Source organism: Histomonas meleagridis, assembly GCF_020186115.1.
Source record: "Histomonas meleagridis strain 2922-C6/04-10x chromosome Unknown contig_48, whole genome shotgun sequence".
NCBI classification, from domain to species: Eukaryota; Parabasalia; order Tritrichomonadida; family Dientamoebidae; genus Histomonas; species Histomonas meleagridis.
In genome coordinates this window covers 323,550-344,792 of record NW_027150891.1, presented here as the reverse complement: position 1 = coordinate 344,792, position 21,243 = coordinate 323,550, and the positions used below count along the sequence as shown (strand labels likewise).

Below are 21,243 nucleotides of genomic sequence, written 5' to 3'. Positions count from 1 at the left end.
TTTTACGTGTAAAATATGTTTTTGACTTGATAAATATGTTTTTCTAGTTCTTGCTAAATTCCTGTACCTAAGCTTGCCTGGAGCTCTTAATGTTCCGAAGAGGAGAGGCGCTAGTTCCCATTTCCTGTTCTCTCGTACTGCAAACTTTTCAGCATCTATTTAAAAAGCAAATGTATATTGGAATAACAAATGCTGACACATCTATATATTTCAGAACACATTTACAGATATTTATTACCACAAACAAATTTTATTTCAAACATTTTCCAGCTGCAGATATTCCTCTTTGTATCCGCTCTCCTCCAGTATCCTCTTTATCTCATCATTCGCAATGTGCTTCGGCAGGACGCCCTCAGAGTTGTACCACACGTCCGCCTTTGCGCCTTTTGCCAACAGCTCATTCACAATTTCGACATTCTTCAGCTTAACAGCGATCATCAGTGGCGTGTTACCTTCTTCGTCATCATTCGGAGCATTAATGAGTGCGCCCGCAGAAATCAATACTTTGACCGCTTCGAGATTTTGGAGTTCGACTGCAATAGATAATGGCGTTCTACCGTTCTTGTTCTGGAAATCTAGATTACACCTTGGATCTGCAACAAGTGCCTTTAAATAAAGGATACTTTTCGATTGTATCGATTTGCATAAAACCGTGTGGCCACTTTTGTTGTAAACATTCAAATCGAGATTGGGCAATGAAAGCAAAGCTTTAAAGAGTCGGATGGATTGTATTGGCTTACGATTAAAGAAGTAATGTAACGGATGAGGGACAACATCAGTATATCTGTTGGGATCAAAATCAGGACATTTGGGTGCAAGAGAATATAACGCTTTAGGAGACTTGGCATCAAGACAAACATGTGTAAGGAATTTGCCTTGACGTGTTGGAAAGTTGAGATAATAAGTTGGACATATCTTGATGAGCTTTTTGAAGGTTTTGGTCTTATGGAATAGAATGGCATAAACAAGAGATGGATTGTGAAACTCTAATAAGGTTCGATTAAGTGAAGTACCTTGTCTAGCTAGAAATGTTGTCATCTCACTAAAACCATTACGAATTGAAGCAATTAAAGGAGTATCTGAAGACTTATCGACTTTGTTGGGATTGATGTTGTGCTCAAAAAGAAGTTGTGTTGCAAATAATGATGGATTACGAATTGAATAAAAAAGTGCAGATCGTTGATCATCATCTTGCTCATTAATGTTAAAGTTATTCATGAGAAGACGAAGCATATCATAATCATCTGAAAACAAGCACGCAAAATGGAGTAAAGGCGACGATTGGATTCTATCGGTTTCAACCATCGAACCGAAATTTTGAATCTGAAATTGGAAAAGTGACACGGAACCAATCGTAAACGAACGTTTAAATTTGGACACCCCCAAAATTTTGAAAAAGTTATATTGATCGTTCTGATTTGATGAGAATGACAACTCAAAACACGCAGATTTCATCAAGTCATAATCATGGAATTCAGGTACATTAATTTGTTCAACAATGTTCCTAAATGAATACATTCTGTTCAAATAACTAATAACTGAATCTGTTCTTAAGAATTCATTGATTTTTGGAAGTGGTGAGTCTAATGAAACCATCGTCTGAACCTTACGGCATCGAGCAAAGATTTTATTCATTTTTCTGGTGAATTTCTCATACGATATATTTATCGACCAATTATCATTTCCAGCTTCAATATTTGCTGAGAATGCTCTATCATCCCCAATAACTGGAAACGAGTAATGAATTATAAGACGAGGAATTGGAGGCTTGACAAAAGGAAGTTGAATCAAAAATTGGCAAATCGAAAACATCAACCAAAAGTCATTGAGTGCGTCTTGCTTTTTAAGATCTACCCCTAGATATCCGTTTGGCGTTGATAGTAAACCAATGTTATTATCCGGATGAAATTTTACAAATTTAACACATTGAACAGGAGCACCGAAAAGTAAAGGTTTCGTATTACTACAATTAAAATGATAAGATTCTGGAAGTACTTCGTGATGATCTGTTACTTTTGGAGAAAAATTCATCAGATGTAAAAATCCATATGTTAAAATCAAAGTATATTGTAAATTGTTCACATTAACATATTGTGAGTAAACCACGGTACCAAAATATGATACATTTTGAGGTTTTCGTTTTGTTTGCATTGAAACCAAAACTTGATGGAATCGATTTACAATATCTTGAGGAAATGTTCTCCATTTAGAAAGGCTTGCGCCAATAAGTAATTTTATATCTACTTCTTGTCTTATAGATGTGTTCTTTAAATTAAGCGGATTAAAAAGTGCGCCAAGTTCTTCCATTTTGTATTCAATTGTTCTGTCCAATTTGAAATATTTGAGAATGAACTCAAAAAGTCGAGATTCAACGACCGTTTTAACGGCACTTTTTATCACATCAAGTTCATCGTTACTTAATGGAAGCGTTTTAGTTTCGATATATTTATAGATGCTTTCGAGTATAACGGGAATATATTGTGATGGACTGATATCAAGTGCATCATAAAGATTTGAAGAAAATTGATTAATAGATTCTTCATTAGTTTCAATATGTCGTACTGGAAATTTATTCTTTGTGTTAAATGGGGATACATATAACTCAAATTCAAGCTCACCTGTATCAACGACAATACCATTTGTAGCAAACATTGAATTGAAAAAATCAGATATTTTGGTAAACGGAAAAACAATGCGATCAACACCATTTTGTATGTGATGAAGAATGATGGATTCAACGGGTATATTTAATTTGGCAGATAATTCATCGATTATATCATCAAATGTTTTATCCCCTACATATCTTGTTAGAGATTGAAGAATGTTTAAATCAGTATCTTGTGGAAGGTATGGAATTGTTAAAACTATTGGACTATATTCTTGTCGAGCATGATGAAATGTTAAAGTAACATGACCATATAATTGAGAATCAGGACCGACAAAAGAAAGAACACTAGTGTAGCTAGGGTGGTCCATCTTTCTTTCTTTTGAGTTATTTTGATCACCTACCTTTGGAAGATTTATTTCTTTTTTGATACTTGGGAAAACATCAAAAACTTTAACTAAAGGAGGGACGTGAAATGAAAAGCAAGGGTCTCTGTATATTACTGCTTTCAGATTTTCGGCATTTGAAAATAATGCATTTCCTTTAAATCCTTCAAACAGATCTTTCGCAGTGGAATCAAGAAAGCTACCACAAATTGTTTTGCTGAAGTTATTAAGTGAATCGGCTGTGAGATAAAAAAAATAAGAAGGATTTTTGCTCATGAACCCGTAAGAATATTGACTATCTTTGTCTAGTTTTTAAAATAAACGAATAATAAAATAAAGCTTTTAAAAATTGCTTACTTTTTGAGAATCACGCTGTCACTTTTTCTACATATCATTTCATTAACTCGTAAATTATTGACACTTTTCAAATATTCTCATCAAAAAGTTTGGTGTGAAGAAAAGATTGAAAGGGGAAAAAATTTATTTCAATTTAGGTTATGTAAAATATTCAAAATGACTTTTTCATAATTTATAGTCACCTTGCTATTTCTTGGCAATTTCTCCATTGTTAATAATTGTCAATTGTTTTTTTCCAAGTCTTTATCCAATTTGAAGTTAAATATTTACATTTTATTTATTCACAACAGTTCGTACTATTGTTTTAATCTTTCTATGATGTACTCCATGAAACTACACATGTTATATGAGTGAATTTCAAAAAAATAAAGCATGTAAGAAACTTATTTGTAATAATTTGATTTTAGTAAAAACCAAAAATAAATGAAAAACTACTTGGCAAGTTCATTTTTATTATGATTATAAACAATGGCTCAACCAATTACTCCTTTATTAGTAAATTAGGAGCTCAGCTTCACGAAGTCAAATCATTCATTCAAAATATTCTATGAGTTCATGAATCGAAATTGAAATTTCAATTTGTCAAATTCCACTTTATCACAAGCGTTCAAATTCTATAAGCGCGATTGAAAAAGTGTTTTTCAAACAAAAGCATTTTCAATTACCAACGGTTGAACTGATTTTTACAGAAAAGATGAAGGAGATCATAATCTACGGGCTTATCCTCGCCCTGATTCTCCTTTTGCTCCTGGCTTGTAAGAAACCGGAGAAAAAGGACGAGCAGGACCAAGAGGAGGTCGTTGAAAGAGATATCAAACTTTCAGATAATGAAGAAGACAAAAATGAAGAAGAAGCTGGTAAAGAAAAAGAGAAAGAAAAGTCATCGTCGTCGTCGTCTTCATCTTCAGAAAAAGAAGGAAAAGGAAACGAAGAAGAAAAAGTAAGTAAAGAGGAAGATGAAGAAGAAAAAAGAAGAAGAGAAGAAGAAGATAAAATCCTCGCTGAAAGAGGCATTAAACTTGATGAATTCTCAGAAAGCGAAATATCAGAAAATGCTTCAGAAGAAGTTAAAGAAAAACATCAATGGAATCTAAACGTTCGTAAGATTACAAGAGCCATTGCTGTTACCTCTAATCTTCGTGCCGTTAACTTTTGTTATGTTGATAAATTAATTGATGTCCGAGGTAAGAATCGTCCAATTGCTTATTTCGTACCTCCCAAGAGTTCCAATCTTTCCAAGGGTGGCGTTTTTATTTATGATCGTACCCAATGTCCTGATAATAAGATCTATCTCTTTGTTGGTCCATCAGCACCTAATAACTTAGTACCACTTGGAGAACGCCTCCTTGGACTTATTGTCGAGAAAGCAAACAACCCAACTATTATCCGTGTCGAAAGGTCTCTTGAATCTTCAGAATTCAATGAAATGATTCACGATATGGGCGGCAACATCATCATGATGCAAGAATCCGAGAAAGCTGGTGACCAATTCTTCTTTGAACTTCAATTCTTTGCCACATATCTCCATATCTTCAACTTCGAAGTTGGAAAGAGCATGGAAGAAGTACACGTGAAGAAGCCGACATTAGATATATTACCGAAAGAAGGAGCTTCTGTTATCGATACAAGTGATAACAATATTTATCTTTATGTATCAGACGTTAGTGCACAAGAAGGACCTACTTATGATGAACTACAAAACGCACTGAAGTGGATGGGTGAGCAACAAGAGTTCAAGAAAAAAGATGTCATCGTATTCGATTTGAAAACAGTCCCACCAAACCTCCAAATAATTTTCCAAAACTAAACAAAGTTTTTTCATTGTTATACCATCTGATAACTTTAATTGTCTGAGTCATTTTTAGGCGAAAAAACTCGGTTAAAATTTGACATCGGTTTCCGATAAAATCGGCCAAGTATCAATTCAAAAAACATATGTTCAAAAAATGGAAAATCAGTTTTCACAGGCACTTTTCAAATAAACAATTCGAAACTGATGATAAGGTGTTTCAAAATTTATTTGCTCGAGCATTTTGTTCTGAAAAATTCAATTAATTCTGGATGAAAATTGAGAACTCGTAATCATCTCACATTTCACTTCATTTGTAATTTATGTTTGGTTATTTTGGTGATCCATTCTATGATCCATTCGAATATAGACCAATAAGAATTTATCATCCATTCAGTGCAATGAATAGATACTTTGATCATCTTGAACAACGTTTGAATACATTATTTGCTGATGCATTCGATGAAGAATTCCATAACATGATCGAACACGAAAAGCCTAAGGAAGAAAAGGAACAAAAAGAACAAAAAGAAGAAAAGCCTAAGGAAGAGAAAGAAGAGAAACCTCAAGATGGTGAATTCAAGAAAGAATTAAAGGAAACACAACACAAGATCTATGATAAGATTGAACACTTTAGACCAAAGAACTATTATAGCACTTACTCATCACAAAGATACTTTAATGGTAATGAAAAATTCGAAGAAATTCGTGAACAAACTAATGATGGAGAAAAGACTTATATTTCTAAGATCAAGAGAATCGGAAATCGTTGGTGTCAAGTCGATGAAGTTGTCGATAAAGACGGCAAGAAGACAACTAAAGAAACATGGCATAACGTAGGAGAAGACGAAATCGATGCATTCGAAAATGAATGGTCTTTAAGACGTGGTATTGAAGCTATTGGCAGCAAGGAAGAAAAGCCTGCAATCAAAGCAGAAAACACTGAGAAAAAGGAAGAAGCCAAGGAAGAGACAAAGCAACAATAAGCTCATCCAAGTAAACACGAAAACTAACTGAATTTTTTTATTTTTCCATTTAACAAAAAAATTGTTTCAAATCGTATATGATGATGTTCCCATTCATTATTTGATAGTTCTTCAAAAGATAACTGGTGTATCAAGCTTAAATCGGAATTCAACCAAATTTCATTTTATGCTGATTTTACAAACTCTTTTGATTTGTTGTATCATTGGAAATAAATTGGATATGATAGTTTTTACATAAACATATGAATTTAATACTAGATTTCAAGGATTTATTCAATGATTTAATGGGATGTTTTTCACAATGTTAAAAAGAAATTAACAAAAGCCCATTCGATTAAATATCACTTAATTTGATATATGCAATTTTTCATCTTTTGGACAGGTTTTATACCTTAAAGCTGTAGGTAACACGCTAACATAAATAGAAATGTTCAGTGAATGAAGTAGTGCAAGTTGGACGTAAAAAAACTTTAAGTTCGTTAAGTTTTGCTAGTTGAATAGTTTACAAATAAAACGTTTATTTTATTTTTTTGTCACATTCAAAAATTGTATGGATTCTTCTGAATTTTGATGTATTCATTTCAATTTCATTCGCTATTATAAATTCATACGGAACTCGACGGAAAAATGCTTCTGCCTGTTTTTCTGGTATTTCAATTCACATCATCTTTTGCGAATATCAATTTATCCATTACCAATCTTATTGCAAACAATTTTATATCTGATTCAGCCCTAGTTTCGACATCGAAATTTAAATTAAGAAGTAAGCTAACTATTATGAATTCATACTTCAATAAATTAACATCTTATTTAATTCTCTCGTCTAATAATCACATTAAGATCTTTCACTCATCATTCCAACATATACTTCGTCCCATTTTAACGACAACATCAACACAACTTGAATGTTCTGATTTTACTTTTCCATATATTTCAAGTCCATCTAATAACATTGAAATAGTTGGATGTACATTTACTAATATAGTACTTACAGTAATAATGTTTGACTTACGTGAAACTTCTTCTAAAACAAATGTTACATTTGATAAATGTGTATTTACAAATTCCTTATTCAAGCATTATATCATAAACAAGTTCAAAGGCCTTGATACACTTACATTAAATGAAATCACGATGCAAAATTTAACATTAGGCCTTCATCCGATTGGCACTGACATTATATATGGCGACACATTAAAACTATGTAATTATAACTTCACCGAAAATGTATATAATCAACGTGATAGTTACTTCTGGTTACAAGCAGATTACATTGATGTAAGTTATTTCCGAATGACACATTGTTCAAGTTATTGTTTTAATATATTTATGCAACCAGAATACACTTCGAATATTAATTCGATATTAATATATAATAACAGTTTGAATAATATATTCTTTGATTATTTCGTCGACGTGTTTTATATCTCAGGAAAAGAGAATTACCTCCAAAATTCGATTTTCCAAGGAAATGTATACGAAGAAGGTTATGATGCGTATTGTGTCGATGTGTACGAGTCAGCAGAGAAAGTCGACATTAGAAATTGTTGCTTCGAGTTCGTCAGAACAAAGGCCGTGCATTACTATGACGAGCGACAAGTGACGATGGACGGGAACAGATATGGATGCGACTGCTTGAACCCAATGGAATTCGAATATGGAATTATTAGAGACGAAGTGAAGAAATTTAAAATGCCAAACGAATGTGATCAGTAAACAACGAATTTTTGTTATAATTATCAAAATTTGATAATAGAAATTCTTTGTATAAATAAAAATATTATTTCGTTTTGATTAATGTTTCTTCTCATCTATTAAATTATTCTGTTTCGATCTCTCTAAAATGTTAGTTTAAAATATGAGAAATTCAATAAAAAAAATAAAAAAATATAAATAATTTAATTTATTTCTATGAGCTGTAATATTTAGTTTATATTCATTTGAATTTCATCAGATGGATTTTTGGCAAGAAGCAATTCTTCAATTTCAGAATACTCTAATCCAATTGCTATTAGAAGTGCTGTATGATGTTCACATTATAAACTCCTAATATTGCTTTGAAACATATAATAATTTGAATAGGCTTTAAATAGAAAATATAATCATTTTTTATTGTTGTGTCAATTCCATCTTGAGAAAGAAGTAATTTGACAATTTCAGTATAACCTTTTTCAGTTGCTAACATTAATGCTGTTTTAAATTAAAACAATATAATCCAAAAATGTATAAAATACATTAAATTTATTGAGTAAACTTTAATAAATACAAAAAAATATCTTTAGCATTTATATCAATACCTTTCTGCTCAAGAAGTAATTTAACTATATCAATGTGGCCATCATAAGATGCCCACATAAGAGCTGTTTTAAACAATTTTGAAAAATCTTAAATAATATTATGCAACATCATTATATAAAAATAAATATTAAATAATTGAATTAAACATCTTTGGAATTAATATTAATTCCTTCAACTGTAAGAAATAATTTGATAATTTCAATATGACCATTTGCAGAAGCAATTAAAAATGCAGGCAGAAATAATATAAAAAAATTCCAAATGTTATAATTGAACATAATAAAATCATTGAAATAAACGTTTTATAAAATAAACAAATTGTTTTATTATCAATATTTATTCCTTTTTGTTGTAGATGCAATTTAACAATTTCTGTAACACCATTTGCAGATGCGATCATTAATGACGTCCAATATCAAATTAATAAATTCCAAATTTTCTTTAAAAACATAAAAATATTAAAACAAACATTAAACATATAAAACAAATATTTCTAGCATTAAAATCAATTTCTTTTTGTTCAAGAAGTATTTTTACAATTTCGATATGACCGAAACTTGCTGCATTTATTAATGCTGTATTAAATCAACCAAATAAATTCCAAATTTTAGCAATAAACATGAAGTTAAATAAAAAAAAACTTCATGTAAAACAAAAAAAATATCTTAAGCAAAAAACAAATTTCTTTTGCATTAATATTTATTCCTTTTTGCTTAAGAACATAATTAACGACTTCATTTATTCCTTGCTCAACAGCAAAAATTAAAATGTTTTTTGGTATTTGACATTTTTCGAGGAAATATTTTACAAGAAAAATATTTCCATTTCTCGCAGCTTCATTAATTATATCATTGTTTATCTTTACTCCTTCATCTTCTAAATAAAAAAGAAGTTCATAATTATCAAACTCAATACATTTCATTAAAAGTTTAGTTAAATCTTTAATTTCGATGATTTTATTTTCATAAATATATTTGAAAATATCATTTCGATGAAATTGTATTGCTGCTTCATATCCTTCTTCAAACGTCGAATGATTTTGTTCGCATAAATGAAAAATTTCAACATTTCCGCCTGCAATTGCATACTTTCCACAATTATCTATGTCACAATAATTCATAAGTAAATATTTAAAACATTTAACCGATCCATAAAATGCTGCATAATCAATATATGAAACATCTCCTTGATTAATATATGAATATCTTTCATAAAGTGATGGCTCAATAATTTGATTAAAATCAAAATTATCACGTGATGTTAAATCTTGAAGTCTTTCTAAATCATCTTTCTTTATTGATTTTGTAATTTCTGTTGGATTAAATCCATCTTGAATTAGTTTTTTATGAACTTCCCAACCATCATTTTTGAATTCTTTAATGTTTTTATAGTAATGTGATTGATTAAAATTTTCTAATTCATCGTCTGACATGTGATGTGCAAAATATAACGTTTTTTTGGAAAAATTTGGTTTGATCAAGTCTTTTTCGATCATATTTTCAAGAATCCAAAATGATTCTTGTGTATTTAAGTTAAGAAGAAATAGTGTAAATACAGAAATTATATTGGACTGATTTTTGTAAATTTCGTTTTCTTTTCTATCAACATATGATAAAAATTCTAAAAAATCAAAAACGTCAGATCTTTCCGAAATGTATTGTGCATACATTAATCTACAAATCACAAAATTGAAAGTATATGGAAATTCTTCATCAAATAATGAGAATATTAAATCAGCTGAAGTCGCGATATTGTCTTTCTCTAGACAAGATAATATGTTTTCCAATGATTGGAGAAATTGTTTTCCATTCATTGGCTCTTTGGTTTTCATCAAATAAAAAATTTTATCGTACCATAATATAACGGGCATTTTGTAAACTATTTAATTTCATAAATAAACTTAACAAAATTGAGCAAAACCATTAAAACCGTTTACTTTTTTTGTACAAAACTTCAAAACTTTTGAAGATATTTTAGTAATTTTTCATGTAAAAAACAAAATACAATTGCGCATGAGAATTTTTTTACTGACTTTGTACGTTTTTCCTTAAATTAATTATTTTCCCCAATCTTTATATAGATGATTTGTATAAATTGAAACACCGTAAAAGTGATTTGCAAAACTTTCGTTACTTAACTGTTGCATTACACCACTTACATCAGCATTTAATGGTTCTTCATTAAAATCATAATCATCAAGTCCCATTCCTACAACAGTATCGACTCCATCACCCAAATAACCTCTTGCTCGTTCTGTTACACGGCTTACACTTCCACCAGCTCCTTCGTATATCATTGGTGCCACCATATGTAAACGCTTAGAATTGACCATATCATATCCATGACCATGTGTGTAAGTTCCACTAGCGCTGCGCTCTGGGAACCACCAAGCAACAGCTGATGAGAGCAAGTAATGTTCGGAATAACTTGATACAATTGTTCGAACTTCTTCTAAAAGAACTAAAAACTGATCTAAAATAGCGTTTTGTTCCTCTTCCGTTGAACTAGCCCATTGATCAAGACCATGAGGTTCTGCATCTAAATGGATTCCATCGATAACAATATTGTTATCTCGTAAAAAGGTGCAGATTTGGTGGATAAGCGATTTGGCACCATCGACATCGTAAATGAAACTTGTATCTTCCAAAGTCATCCAATGAACATGGATACCAACATCTTGAAAGGCTTTGATATTGGCAGCAGCATTGCTAGTGTCAAGGGAAAGGAAAACATAGTTCCATCCTTTGGATTTTGCAAATTGAGCATTGTATTCTGGAGTATGATCATTCACGTAATAAAACCAACCACCTATGCAATTGTGATTATCAGCACCACAAAGGGAAGGAGATTTCTCTCCTGGAGTGGGAGTAGGAGCAGGAGTATTAGAAGGAGCAGAAGTAGTAGTAGGGGCAGAAGTAGTAGTAGGGGAAGAAGTAGCAGTAGGGACAGAAGTAGGAGTGAGAGTTGGTTGATCTCCTCCTTCATCACCATTATCTATTGCAACAGCCAACACAACTACTACCACAACGATAAAAGCTACAAGTCCAATAATATAAAAAATTCTATCTTTGATCCAAGCTCCAAGTGGCTGAGCCGACATAAATCAACTCGTGGAGATTAAATTCCTTGAATTCAAAAATTTGTTTACAAATTTGTATAGTTTTAATTCAAATATCAATCTTTCACCATATTGAATAGTTTACTTGTGCGTGACTGTAATTAAATTTCTGTTGAAAGTTTATACTGATCGAACAATTATTTCAATAAATTGGACATGCGAGTATCGATTTCTCTATATGAATTTTAATTATTCTAAAAATATTATAATATATATATATAAACAATTGCATTATTTAATATAATGTGTTCGTTCATCAATTTTTTTTGGTAAAGATAATTATTTAGTAAAAACCAGTATATTAATTTTAATCGTATATCAAACAAAGATTATTATTGCGCACCGATATTTACTTTCAGAAATAATGAATTATCATTGCTGGATGTTTCTCTAATAATTATTATCCATCACAAAAAGATCTTTATGCAATCTTTCTATTTTTTAAATTAAATCTTCAGTAGTATACATAATATTTATTAATATATATATAATATTATGATCTCCATGAAATCGGAATTCCATATCTAACAATTGCACCACCTGTAATTGTTTTTAATATACAACAATTTCTTCCCTTTGCTATCGCGTCATCCAAGTCGGCACATTTATTTTTCAAAAACTGATTAAGTGTTCCCACCAAAACACGGTCAGTATCGAGGTTAAATACGTTCCACAAATTTCCAACGATCGAATTTGAACCCGCGGCAACGCAATAATAAGGAGAACCACAAGGTTCGCATTCACCATTATCTTCTAATCTATTACTTCTACAGCCCATTAAAAACATCGAAACACGAATATCACAATCATCTTCGACAAACTTTTCATAATCACAAAACTGTGAACCACTTCCATGACCACAATAAGTGTAAATATCTTTAGTTTGAAATTGTTGAATCAAATAAGACGAAGAAGGAATATTTCGAACGGTTCCATCCCATAAATTTCTTTTGAATAAATCCAACGTTGATTCTTTAAAACTCGAATCTTTACATGGATCAATAACATAATAACCAGATTTGGTATTAATAAAAGAAGGAACTTCTTTACCTAAACATAAGATTCGAAGTGATGGAATCCGTGAAATAGGTGAATCATGTTCACGTAAAGAAGGTAATGATTCCCAAGGAATTCTATGAATATGTTTACCTAGAATTAATGCTAATGGTAATTTTTTGATACATTTAACATTAAGTGGAAGTGGTAATTGAATTAATTGTTCAAGTTGAGCTTTAGTTTTTAATTGTTGTTGTTTTGAAGTTATTGTTTGTAAATATGATAAACAAATCGTTTGAATCAAATGTAACTTGGTGGAAAATTCACATGGCATAAAAAGACCAATCCAAATTCCAAGAACTTCATCTTGAAACTTTTGGAGTTGTTGAATAAAATGACTTTCGTTTTGTTTTTGTTTTTCCCACCATATTTTAGAATTAATATTTTCTGGGATTTCCATATTATGTTCAGCTTTATCAATGCATTCAATGATTCCTTCAATACTTGAATTAACTTTAAGACGTATAACGAATGGCCTCGAATGCTTTGGATGATATAATGCCATTAAAAGACATTGTTCTAATCCAACAACATTAAAATATGCAATTGAAAGAACAGGAAAATCAAATTTACATGAAGTTTGATTATGTTTTCTTAAGAAGTTATCAAACGTTGTTGATAATGAAGTAGTTATAAGTAAAGCAGTTTCTTTTAAATTCGAACAACCAATAACAAGTGCTTTAAGTTGTCGAATTTTTCGCAGAATAATAGAATATCCATGTGCATATTTCTCAGCTTCTGTTAAAAGCTCTAAAATAATTGGGTTTGGTGAAACAGGATTATTTAAACTCCAAATTTCGTCCAAGTTTTCAAATTGCGCATATTCAATAGCTTTATGATAATAATATAATGCTAATGTATCTTTATATTTTTTGCAAAAGGTACTAAGCTCGTCAATATCTGGATGTATTCCACTAACTCTTAACTGAGTTATATAATAATGAAAAGCAATTCTTTTTATAATATCATTATTACTTTGGAATACTTTTCCATAATAATGTAAAGCATTAGGATCACAATTAAGTGAAAATGTTATTGCATTATATAAACTGATGGTCGCATTCCAATCATAATTACTATAATTATATTTTAATTCAATTGGTATAAAACTTTTTACATCGTTAAGATTAATATGAATCTTTAAACTTAACGCAGATATAATTTGTAATGCAAATGGATAATGTGAAAAGATTTTTTGCATTTGATCTACATAAAATTTCGATCGATGACAAAGTCCACATGCATCAAAACTATAAGATATCCAATAATGTAAAAAAAAATTCATTAGTAATGTTCGTGGTGATATTTTGCTTTTCGGAAGTTTCTTTAAAACTTTAACCGATTGAAGTGCACATTCATAATATGAACCACGTTCAAAATATTGATAACATTCACAATAATCTCGATATAGATCTTTTTGATCAACACAAATTTTGTTTGGTGGCACAATCAAATCGGGAAAAAATGATTTGTACGTTTCGAATTTATGAGTTAATTCGAGATATCCGTTCAATGCAAAATATGGAAGAATTGGTTCTGGATCTGTACACCTTTTGAATGAAGGAAGCATCATTTCAACTCTTTGTGGTGGATGATTTACTATTATTGTGAGCATACATCGATCAGGTTTAATTAACAAATTAAGCCATTTGAATATTTCATCATCATTACATTTGCCCATTCCAACCAAACAGTTAACAATAAGAGTGATTACTTTTTGCTGAAATGGTTCCTTAAAATTACTTTGGTTGATTTCTAATAATTGAGATAATCGATATGAAAAATCAAACTTTTTGTTTTTGAATAAGTAAGCACATATATTAAATATTTCTGATTCTGTAATAGATTTACGTTCTTTTGATATTGAAGAAGATACTTTTAAACATCCAATAAGGACATCTTTGATTTCATTTTTGAGCTCTTGCCCATTATATTTACAGTGTTTAACAATTTTTGCTAGTTGGACAAAAATAAGTGCATCAACACCACGTGATTTTTTGTGATCACTAAATTTACTAGCATTATTTAAAATAATTGAAGAAAACTTTTCAATAATAAAAATTAATCTGCTCATTATATCTGGCTCTATTTGCTCAATAACTCCTGGATATGAATTTCTTGGTGCAACTAATTTTCTTATTTGATCCGCTAACATTAAGAAGTTTGATATATTTTGTGATTCTTTTTCAGCTTCTTTCATTAGCTGGTAAATTTGTTGCATTGGATATCTGTCTGTATTAAATTTTAAACGAATTACTAAACGTACATCCAAATGTCACTTTTCATATTATCAATGAATACAAAATTCAAATCTATTCATGATATAATATTATCAGCTTTCTACCATAATGCAAACTTTATGTTTTTGGAGGTTTTCATATTATACCATTGATACTATTGTATTATTTTTCATTCATTAAAATATTGAATAATAATAAAAAAATTATTCACCAACAAAATTATCTTAATAACAATAGTAATGTTTTTTTAGTTATTTTTAAATTGTGGTTGGTTTCTATTTGATGTTTATGTCTTCATTTTTTCTTTTGAAGATTGAATTAAAAGTGATCGTTTCCATGTCTGGTTTTAAACGGTCGAAATGATCACAATGTGAAGTCAGAAATTGTCAACCTCAAAAAGTTACAGCGGAAACACCAAAATGGAAGCAGCAAACGCGAACCAACAACAAGCGCAAGAAAAACAAGCACAGGCAGAAGCACAACGTGCTCAAATGCTTGAACAACTTCTTACATCAGAAGCAAAAGAAAGATTGTCAAGAATTAGACTTGTTAAGCCCGAAAAAGTTCGTCAAGTTGAGGATTTGATTTTGATGACAGCACAACAGCACAGATTAGGCGGTCCAATTACTGATGCCCAACTTTGTCAAATGTTAGAAAGCGTAAGCCAAACGAATAACACAGAAGTTAAAATAGCTCATCGTGGAAAGAAGGACGAGGATGCCTGGGATGATGACGATGAAGGATGGTAAACATAAGTTTATCATGATTTTTTTATTTATTTATTTTATTTTTGCTTTTTTGCATGAAATCAATTTCTTAGCTTGTAATGGGAAAATTTCAAATTTTATTATTATTTATGCAGCCCATTTTGTGCTTTTGCACGAAATTGTTTTGAATTCCTTGTTGTTTGTCCGTTAACGGTTTATAACCCCAATGCGTTGCCTAAAACCGATAACAAAAATTGAATCTTAACGTACAATCATTCTGAACTCCTTCGTAATTGAATTGGAAAGTCGTGCTTTTTCACAATGTGATTCAATATTTCAGAACGCCTCAATTTCATTAGATCACAAACACAATGTGTAAAGAAGTAGACGAACAAAAAGAACAACCAAAGAAGGAAAAGAAGCAAGCACCACCACCACCAGCAGAAAAACCAGCAGAACAACAAAATCCTCCTGCACCTGAATCAACACCAGCACCTCCTCCTCAAACACCTCCAACTCCTTCTAATCCTCCACCATCACCTCCACCTAATGAAGATTCAGAAAAAGAATATTCTTCGTCTTCGTCTTCATCTTCATCCTCAAAGAAGCAATCACCACCATCACCACCACCAGCTGTTTCAAATCCACCTCCTGCTCAAGCACCACCTCCCGCCCAAGCACCACCACCAGCCCAAGCACCACCAGCTCAACAACCACCACAAAGTGATTCAGATTATTACACATCAACAAGTTATGACTCCTATACTTCTGATTATACAGTTTCATATGGTTCATCTTACAGTTAAAGATAAACAAACTAAAACTGAAAATTTAATAAATAAGAAATGAAATACTTTTTTGATTGATATTAATTTTTTTTAATTAATTTAATTTCTCGAGAAGTATTCCTTTTAAAAACCATGAGCTAATTCTGAAAATTTTTAAATGATTTTAATTTTACGTTTAATTATTACAAATGTTCTTTGTGAAATTGAAACACCGATCATATAAGAAATATGTAATTCCACAATTTATTTTTAACTATGTTTAGATACCTAATAATTTTGGTTTTCTTCCACTGTTGTTTTTTTATAACTTTTTGATAATAAACAAAAAAGCATCCTCAAAATATTTACGCTTGGATTGAATATAACCGCATATTTTTGCCTTTTGCTTATGTAATTCACAAAAAAATGATATAAATATAATAAATATAATAAAAATCAAATCCAAGCGTACGACTTTCTTCAACAATCTCTAGCCTTTATATATATAATATGGAGTTATAAATCCTTGAATTGAGTGAGAAAATGTTGAATTATTTTGCCCACCAAAAAATTTAATATTGATGTTAAACAAACATAAAATATATTATTCTATTCTCCATTAATATCATTAATCTGTAAAATAATTTAATAAATATAATTAACATCACTTATTATAAAAGCAAAAGTTTTCCTTTTTGGTGACCGTTAATTTAATTCTCCAAAAAGTTAAAATTTTAGTTCACTACCCCAATAAAAGTTACGTCTACAATAATTTTTGTTTTTGCCTAAGTATTGTTGTGTTATAATTTTATTAGAATTCACATACTCATCATTTCTAAATCCATAAGAGAAAAGAACATTAATTTAATTAACAATTAATTTTAATCAATTTTATAATTTTCCCATTCAATATTTTAACCTGATGTTGAAAAGGACATGCTTTAGAGATATGTTGGAATGACAAACTAAATGAAACCCTTGCAAGTTTTAAAAATCCAATTTTATTAATTGCGTAAAATGAAAGACCTTTATGTGATGAAATTCCAATATTACAAGTCAAAAATAGGGGGTTTAGTTCGATCATTAGTAACTTGCTATCAAATTGATGGGCATATTTCCAATGATATACTATTATAACAGTTCAAAATCCTTTAGCTTACGAAAAATATTTCGAGACCATTTGTCTGGTGCTGCGCTTATGGAATTTTATCAACTTGACAATATCAAGAAAAATAAATTTCAAATACATTGTTTAAATCAAATTTTAGTTTTTCAAATCAAAAAGATAGCTTTTTAATCCATAACTTGAATAGACCCTTGGTTGCTCCGAATAATTTTTCGAAAAATCGTATTTTTTGGAGATTGTACCAATTTTTCTGTATGTATTTGGTTAATTCACATCTCCTTCAGAAAACCGTTTTAAATTGAAATGGTCAATACTTAACGTATTCTATCTTTTGACTGCTTAATGTCAACAGAAACTGTATCTTTCTCCACACTATTCGATCAATATTTGCAAAAATCAGCCCAAACTCTAAGTGAGTATTCAACAATAGTATGTGCAATTGCAGGAAAAGAAATGTACTTGGTACCACCTATACCAATTGAAAACAAAAAATTAGAACAAAAAAAAGCCAAAAGCAAAAAGGAAAAGACCACAGGAGAGGACAAAAAAAAGGATCCCTTATCACAAGAAGAAATTGATGATATAATTATTAAGGCAGCTTCGCGTACATCTCTTGATCTTCACTCAAAATCATTTTTAGATAACCTCAAAAAGAAGCTTCCTGGAATATCTAAGAAAGATGTTGAAAAACGAGTTGATGAATTATCTCAGAAAGGAAAACTTAAGAAAAAAGAAAAATAAATCTCATATATTAGCATATGGTTTGTTTTTTTCGTTATTATATATCAATCTTTTCCCCTATCATATCATTATTTATCAATAAATTTTATTTTCTAAAGGAAAACATGTTGTGGAAGAATTGGATTAGATATTAAAAGCATGAATATGTAACAATGATATGATGGTTTACTTAATAAAATTGGTTGATCAATTCACAGAAAATATTAGATTTGGATGTCCCTTTGTCAAGCAGACATCAGGGTTTCCTAATATAAGCATTTCTTTTGTGGCCTGGGAAATCATTTTCTTTCTTTCTTGTAGCCAAATTTTATAATCTAGCTGAAATCTTTCTCTTTCTTTTAAGATTTGAGTTGTTGCCTCTTTGATACTGTTAATTTCATCTATGAGTCCTTTTTCCTTGTCAGTGATCTGAACTGATGGATTTTTTAAAAATACTTTCATTGGATCAGCGTCACATTCTGGTGAAAAAGAGGGTGATGGTGCTATCTGTATTTTCTTCTTTATTTTAGATTGATTATATTTTGATGTTGAATGATTTTTTCTTTCCATGCATAAATTCAATCTTTTTTGGTTTTTTGGAGCAGAATGAGGTGAATGTGGCTCTCTCTGTATCAAGAAGTCATCGAAAGCTTTCCGAGTTGGCGCAGAACTTGGATAGAATGCTGTGATTGTCACGTCATTATTCATTTGTTTTTTGAGTTCCAATTTCCTGAAACTCCATTTTAAAAAGTTATTTTGTAAATTTGACATCACAAAAATCGAATTCAAAACCGCATAAAGCGTTCTTTGCATTCAATTTAAAAACGTTTTGCACGTACAGGTATTCAAAATGGGCCATATTGAAAAATCTGTAAAATGCTCTGAAAATTTCATATGAAATTATCTCAAAAAGTCGATTAGGGCCGGATCAGAGCCTTATATCGATTTAATTATTGAATGAGTTTCTGGTAAACCGTTGAAAATATAATTTGGAGACCATATGTAAGATTTTAATGTGGATACTGAGTGTTTAAGACCAAAAATGAGAATAAAACGAAATATAAACTTCAACAAAACTAATAAAGATATTTATTTCTTCAGCATATAAAATTCATATAAAATTAAAAATTTTATCAGAATTTTTCAAAGTTCACTTATCCTCAAGCGAAAAGTATTCTGAACTGTATGTATTATGTTAGTAATTTTTTAAATTATAGTTTCAAAAATTGAAATTATACGAAATTTATATTTAACAAAATTTATATCAACATTTCCGTACCTTTGCTAGCTACGTTTGTCTCTTTCTAGAGCTTATCCATTTACACTGTTCAATTGAACTTTCTGTACATCCTTTTGTAAATACTCCGTTCTGATGGACAAGAAGCCGAACTTTGTCGAAGTCAACTCCTTCTAAGTCGCTTTCAGTGACATATTGGAGGCAATCCTTCGAACCGAGCTCAACAAATCCATGAGATGGGAAATTGCCTTGTTGATGGAAAAGAGATCCATCAATGGTTTTAATCCCAAGGAGCCTCGCAAAGATGTTTTTGTCGACTTTTAGAACCTTTTCGTTGACCCATTCGATTCCGACGAATTCAATATAAAATGGGTCATCCTCAATGATTTTGAGGGCGTTGTATAGTTTATGGTAAAAGCGAGCGTTTGAGTTGTTCTTTCTTTGGAAAAAATCGGTAACAAGTTCACCAAATGTAAATTGCTTATCAGGCCAATATGTATGGGGAATAAAGCCTAAAGCATGCGGGTTGAATTTTACATCAGGGTCTTGGCATATGGATTTGAATTCTTGATCAGCTGAAGACAAAACATTTTGAATTTGTGGAACTGGTAATGATTTTTGTCGAATGTTTTGACTTGCCGTGATGATTTTAGCAATTTGGCTTTGTGTAAATAAATTCAATATGTTAATTTGTTGCAATTGTGATGGAGTTGATGGAGTTCTTCGATGATGAGTTGTAGCTTGTTGTGTAAGTATTTCGGAAATTTGTGGGTTCAGTGGAGAGTCATTTATTTCAGGTGGTGGAGATTGTACATTGTTTTTGTTATTAATGTTTTCGAAATCATTTATAAAATTAAAAGGAGATGATGGTTCATTAAACGTAAAACTTTCATTGTTTGATGTATTTTCAGGGTTTGGAGAATTCCAGCCAAATCCAAATTCATCATTATCAAAACTAAATTGCATAAAAATTTTATCAAAAAACGTTTATTCTAATAAACGGTCGACACAAAATAGCTTTTAAACTTTTTTAGAGTTACTCAAACTTCAAATCCTGCAATATTTTTTCAACGATAATTTTATGTTAATAATGACATCGGTAGGAAATTACAAAAATACCCTCATTATGAAATTTTGACTGTTTAATCTTTCCAAATTCGATATGATTTTTACCATACTTTTTCGGGAATTTTGGAATATTTCCTATATAGTAATATTGTATGTTAGATATGTTTATTTTCTAAACAATTATCTTGTATTATTTTTATTAAAATTTTTGAAAAAAAGTGAAAATACATGAAAAAAACAACTTCTCCAGCATTTATGCAAATGCAACTTTCTATAGTAGTGAAACGCTTGTCAATAGTGATTCTTTTTTAGCTTTTCTATCATGATTATATAGTCATTCTTGAACCATTTGGATTCTTCGACAGATGATGGATCTCTTGACCCTATTTCAATAGAATCTTCATTCAATTGTTGCATGATTTTTTGTAAGTACGATCCTTACTAATAGCAAAATCTGAGCTCTTTATGGAGATCCCTAATTTTCTTAATAATTCCACTAGTCATTTTTATTACTCCGTTGAACAGCACTGAGTGATATGCTCTTGAAAACTATCCTTAAAAGTTCACCAACGGTGGTGTAACTTTTAATGAAAATTATAATTTTCAAAAATAAAAGAAAAGATCAAAAACATGAGGTGATAGATACTTTCCCAAATGGGCATCAGATGTAAAAATTGTTCATTAAATCATGCATACTGTGATTTAACATAATGTTATCTCTATGTTAAAATTTGCTTTAAAAATAATTTAAATTATTTACATATTTAAATATGATGAAAATAT

General features: G+C 30.4%; 8 protein-coding genes across 8 annotated transcripts; 5 read left to right on the top strand and 3 right to left on the bottom strand.

Annotated features, from left to right (window-relative positions):
- Positions 1-255: 255 nt before the first annotated feature.
- On the bottom strand, positions 256-2,976 carry GO595_006829 (ankyrin repeat protein; the record flags this gene model as incomplete). The annotated part of the gene is made up of 1 exon (XM_067920225.1): positions 256-2,976. One exon carries the CDS (start codon positions 2,974-2,976, stop codon positions 256-258), a length of 2,721 nt encoding a protein of 906 aa, XP_067773049.1.
- Positions 2,977-4,042: 1,066 nt separating this feature from the next.
- GO595_006828 (uncharacterized protein) lies at positions 4,043-5,155 on the top strand (the record flags this gene model as incomplete). The annotated part of the gene is made up of 1 exon (XM_067920224.1): positions 4,043-5,155. The coding sequence occupies one exon, from the start codon at positions 4,043-4,045 to the stop codon at positions 5,153-5,155; it is 1,113 nt and encodes a 370-aa protein (XP_067773048.1).
- A 305-nt stretch (positions 5,156-5,460) lies between these two features.
- GO595_006827 (cysteine protease) lies at positions 5,461-6,123 on the top strand (the record flags this gene model as incomplete). The annotated part of the gene is made up of 1 exon (XM_067920223.1): positions 5,461-6,123. The coding sequence occupies one exon, from the start codon at positions 5,461-5,463 to the stop codon at positions 6,121-6,123; it is 663 nt and encodes a 220-aa protein (XP_067773047.1).
- A 4,354-nt stretch (positions 6,124-10,477) lies between these two features.
- Positions 10,478-11,521, bottom strand: GO595_006826 (uncharacterized protein; the record flags this gene model as incomplete). The annotated part of the gene is made up of 1 exon (XM_067920222.1): positions 10,478-11,521. One exon carries the CDS (start codon positions 11,519-11,521, stop codon positions 10,478-10,480), a length of 1,044 nt encoding a protein of 347 aa, XP_067773046.1.
- Positions 11,522-15,254: 3,733 nt separating this feature from the next.
- On the top strand, positions 15,255-15,584 carry GO595_006825 (DNA-binding protein; the record flags this gene model as incomplete). The annotated part of the gene is made up of 1 exon (XM_067920221.1): positions 15,255-15,584. The coding sequence occupies one exon, from the start codon at positions 15,255-15,257 to the stop codon at positions 15,582-15,584; it is 330 nt and encodes a 109-aa protein (XP_067773045.1).
- A 329-nt stretch (positions 15,585-15,913) lies between these two features.
- On the top strand, positions 15,914-16,348 carry GO595_006824 (uncharacterized protein; the record flags this gene model as incomplete). Its single annotated transcript, XM_067920220.1, has 1 exon — positions 15,914-16,348. One exon carries the CDS (start codon positions 15,914-15,916, stop codon positions 16,346-16,348), a length of 435 nt encoding a protein of 144 aa, XP_067773044.1.
- Positions 16,349-17,777: 1,429 nt separating this feature from the next.
- On the top strand, positions 17,778-18,176 carry GO595_006823 (uncharacterized protein; the record flags this gene model as incomplete). The annotated part of the gene is made up of 1 exon (XM_067920219.1): positions 17,778-18,176. One exon carries the CDS (start codon positions 17,778-17,780, stop codon positions 18,174-18,176), a length of 399 nt encoding a protein of 132 aa, XP_067773043.1.
- A 1,267-nt stretch (positions 18,177-19,443) lies between these two features.
- Positions 19,444-20,358, bottom strand: GO595_006822 (uncharacterized protein; the record flags this gene model as incomplete). Its single annotated transcript, XM_067920218.1, has 1 exon — positions 19,444-20,358. One exon carries the CDS (start codon positions 20,356-20,358, stop codon positions 19,444-19,446), a length of 915 nt encoding a protein of 304 aa, XP_067773042.1.
- Between the last annotated feature and the right edge of the window lie 885 nt (positions 20,359-21,243).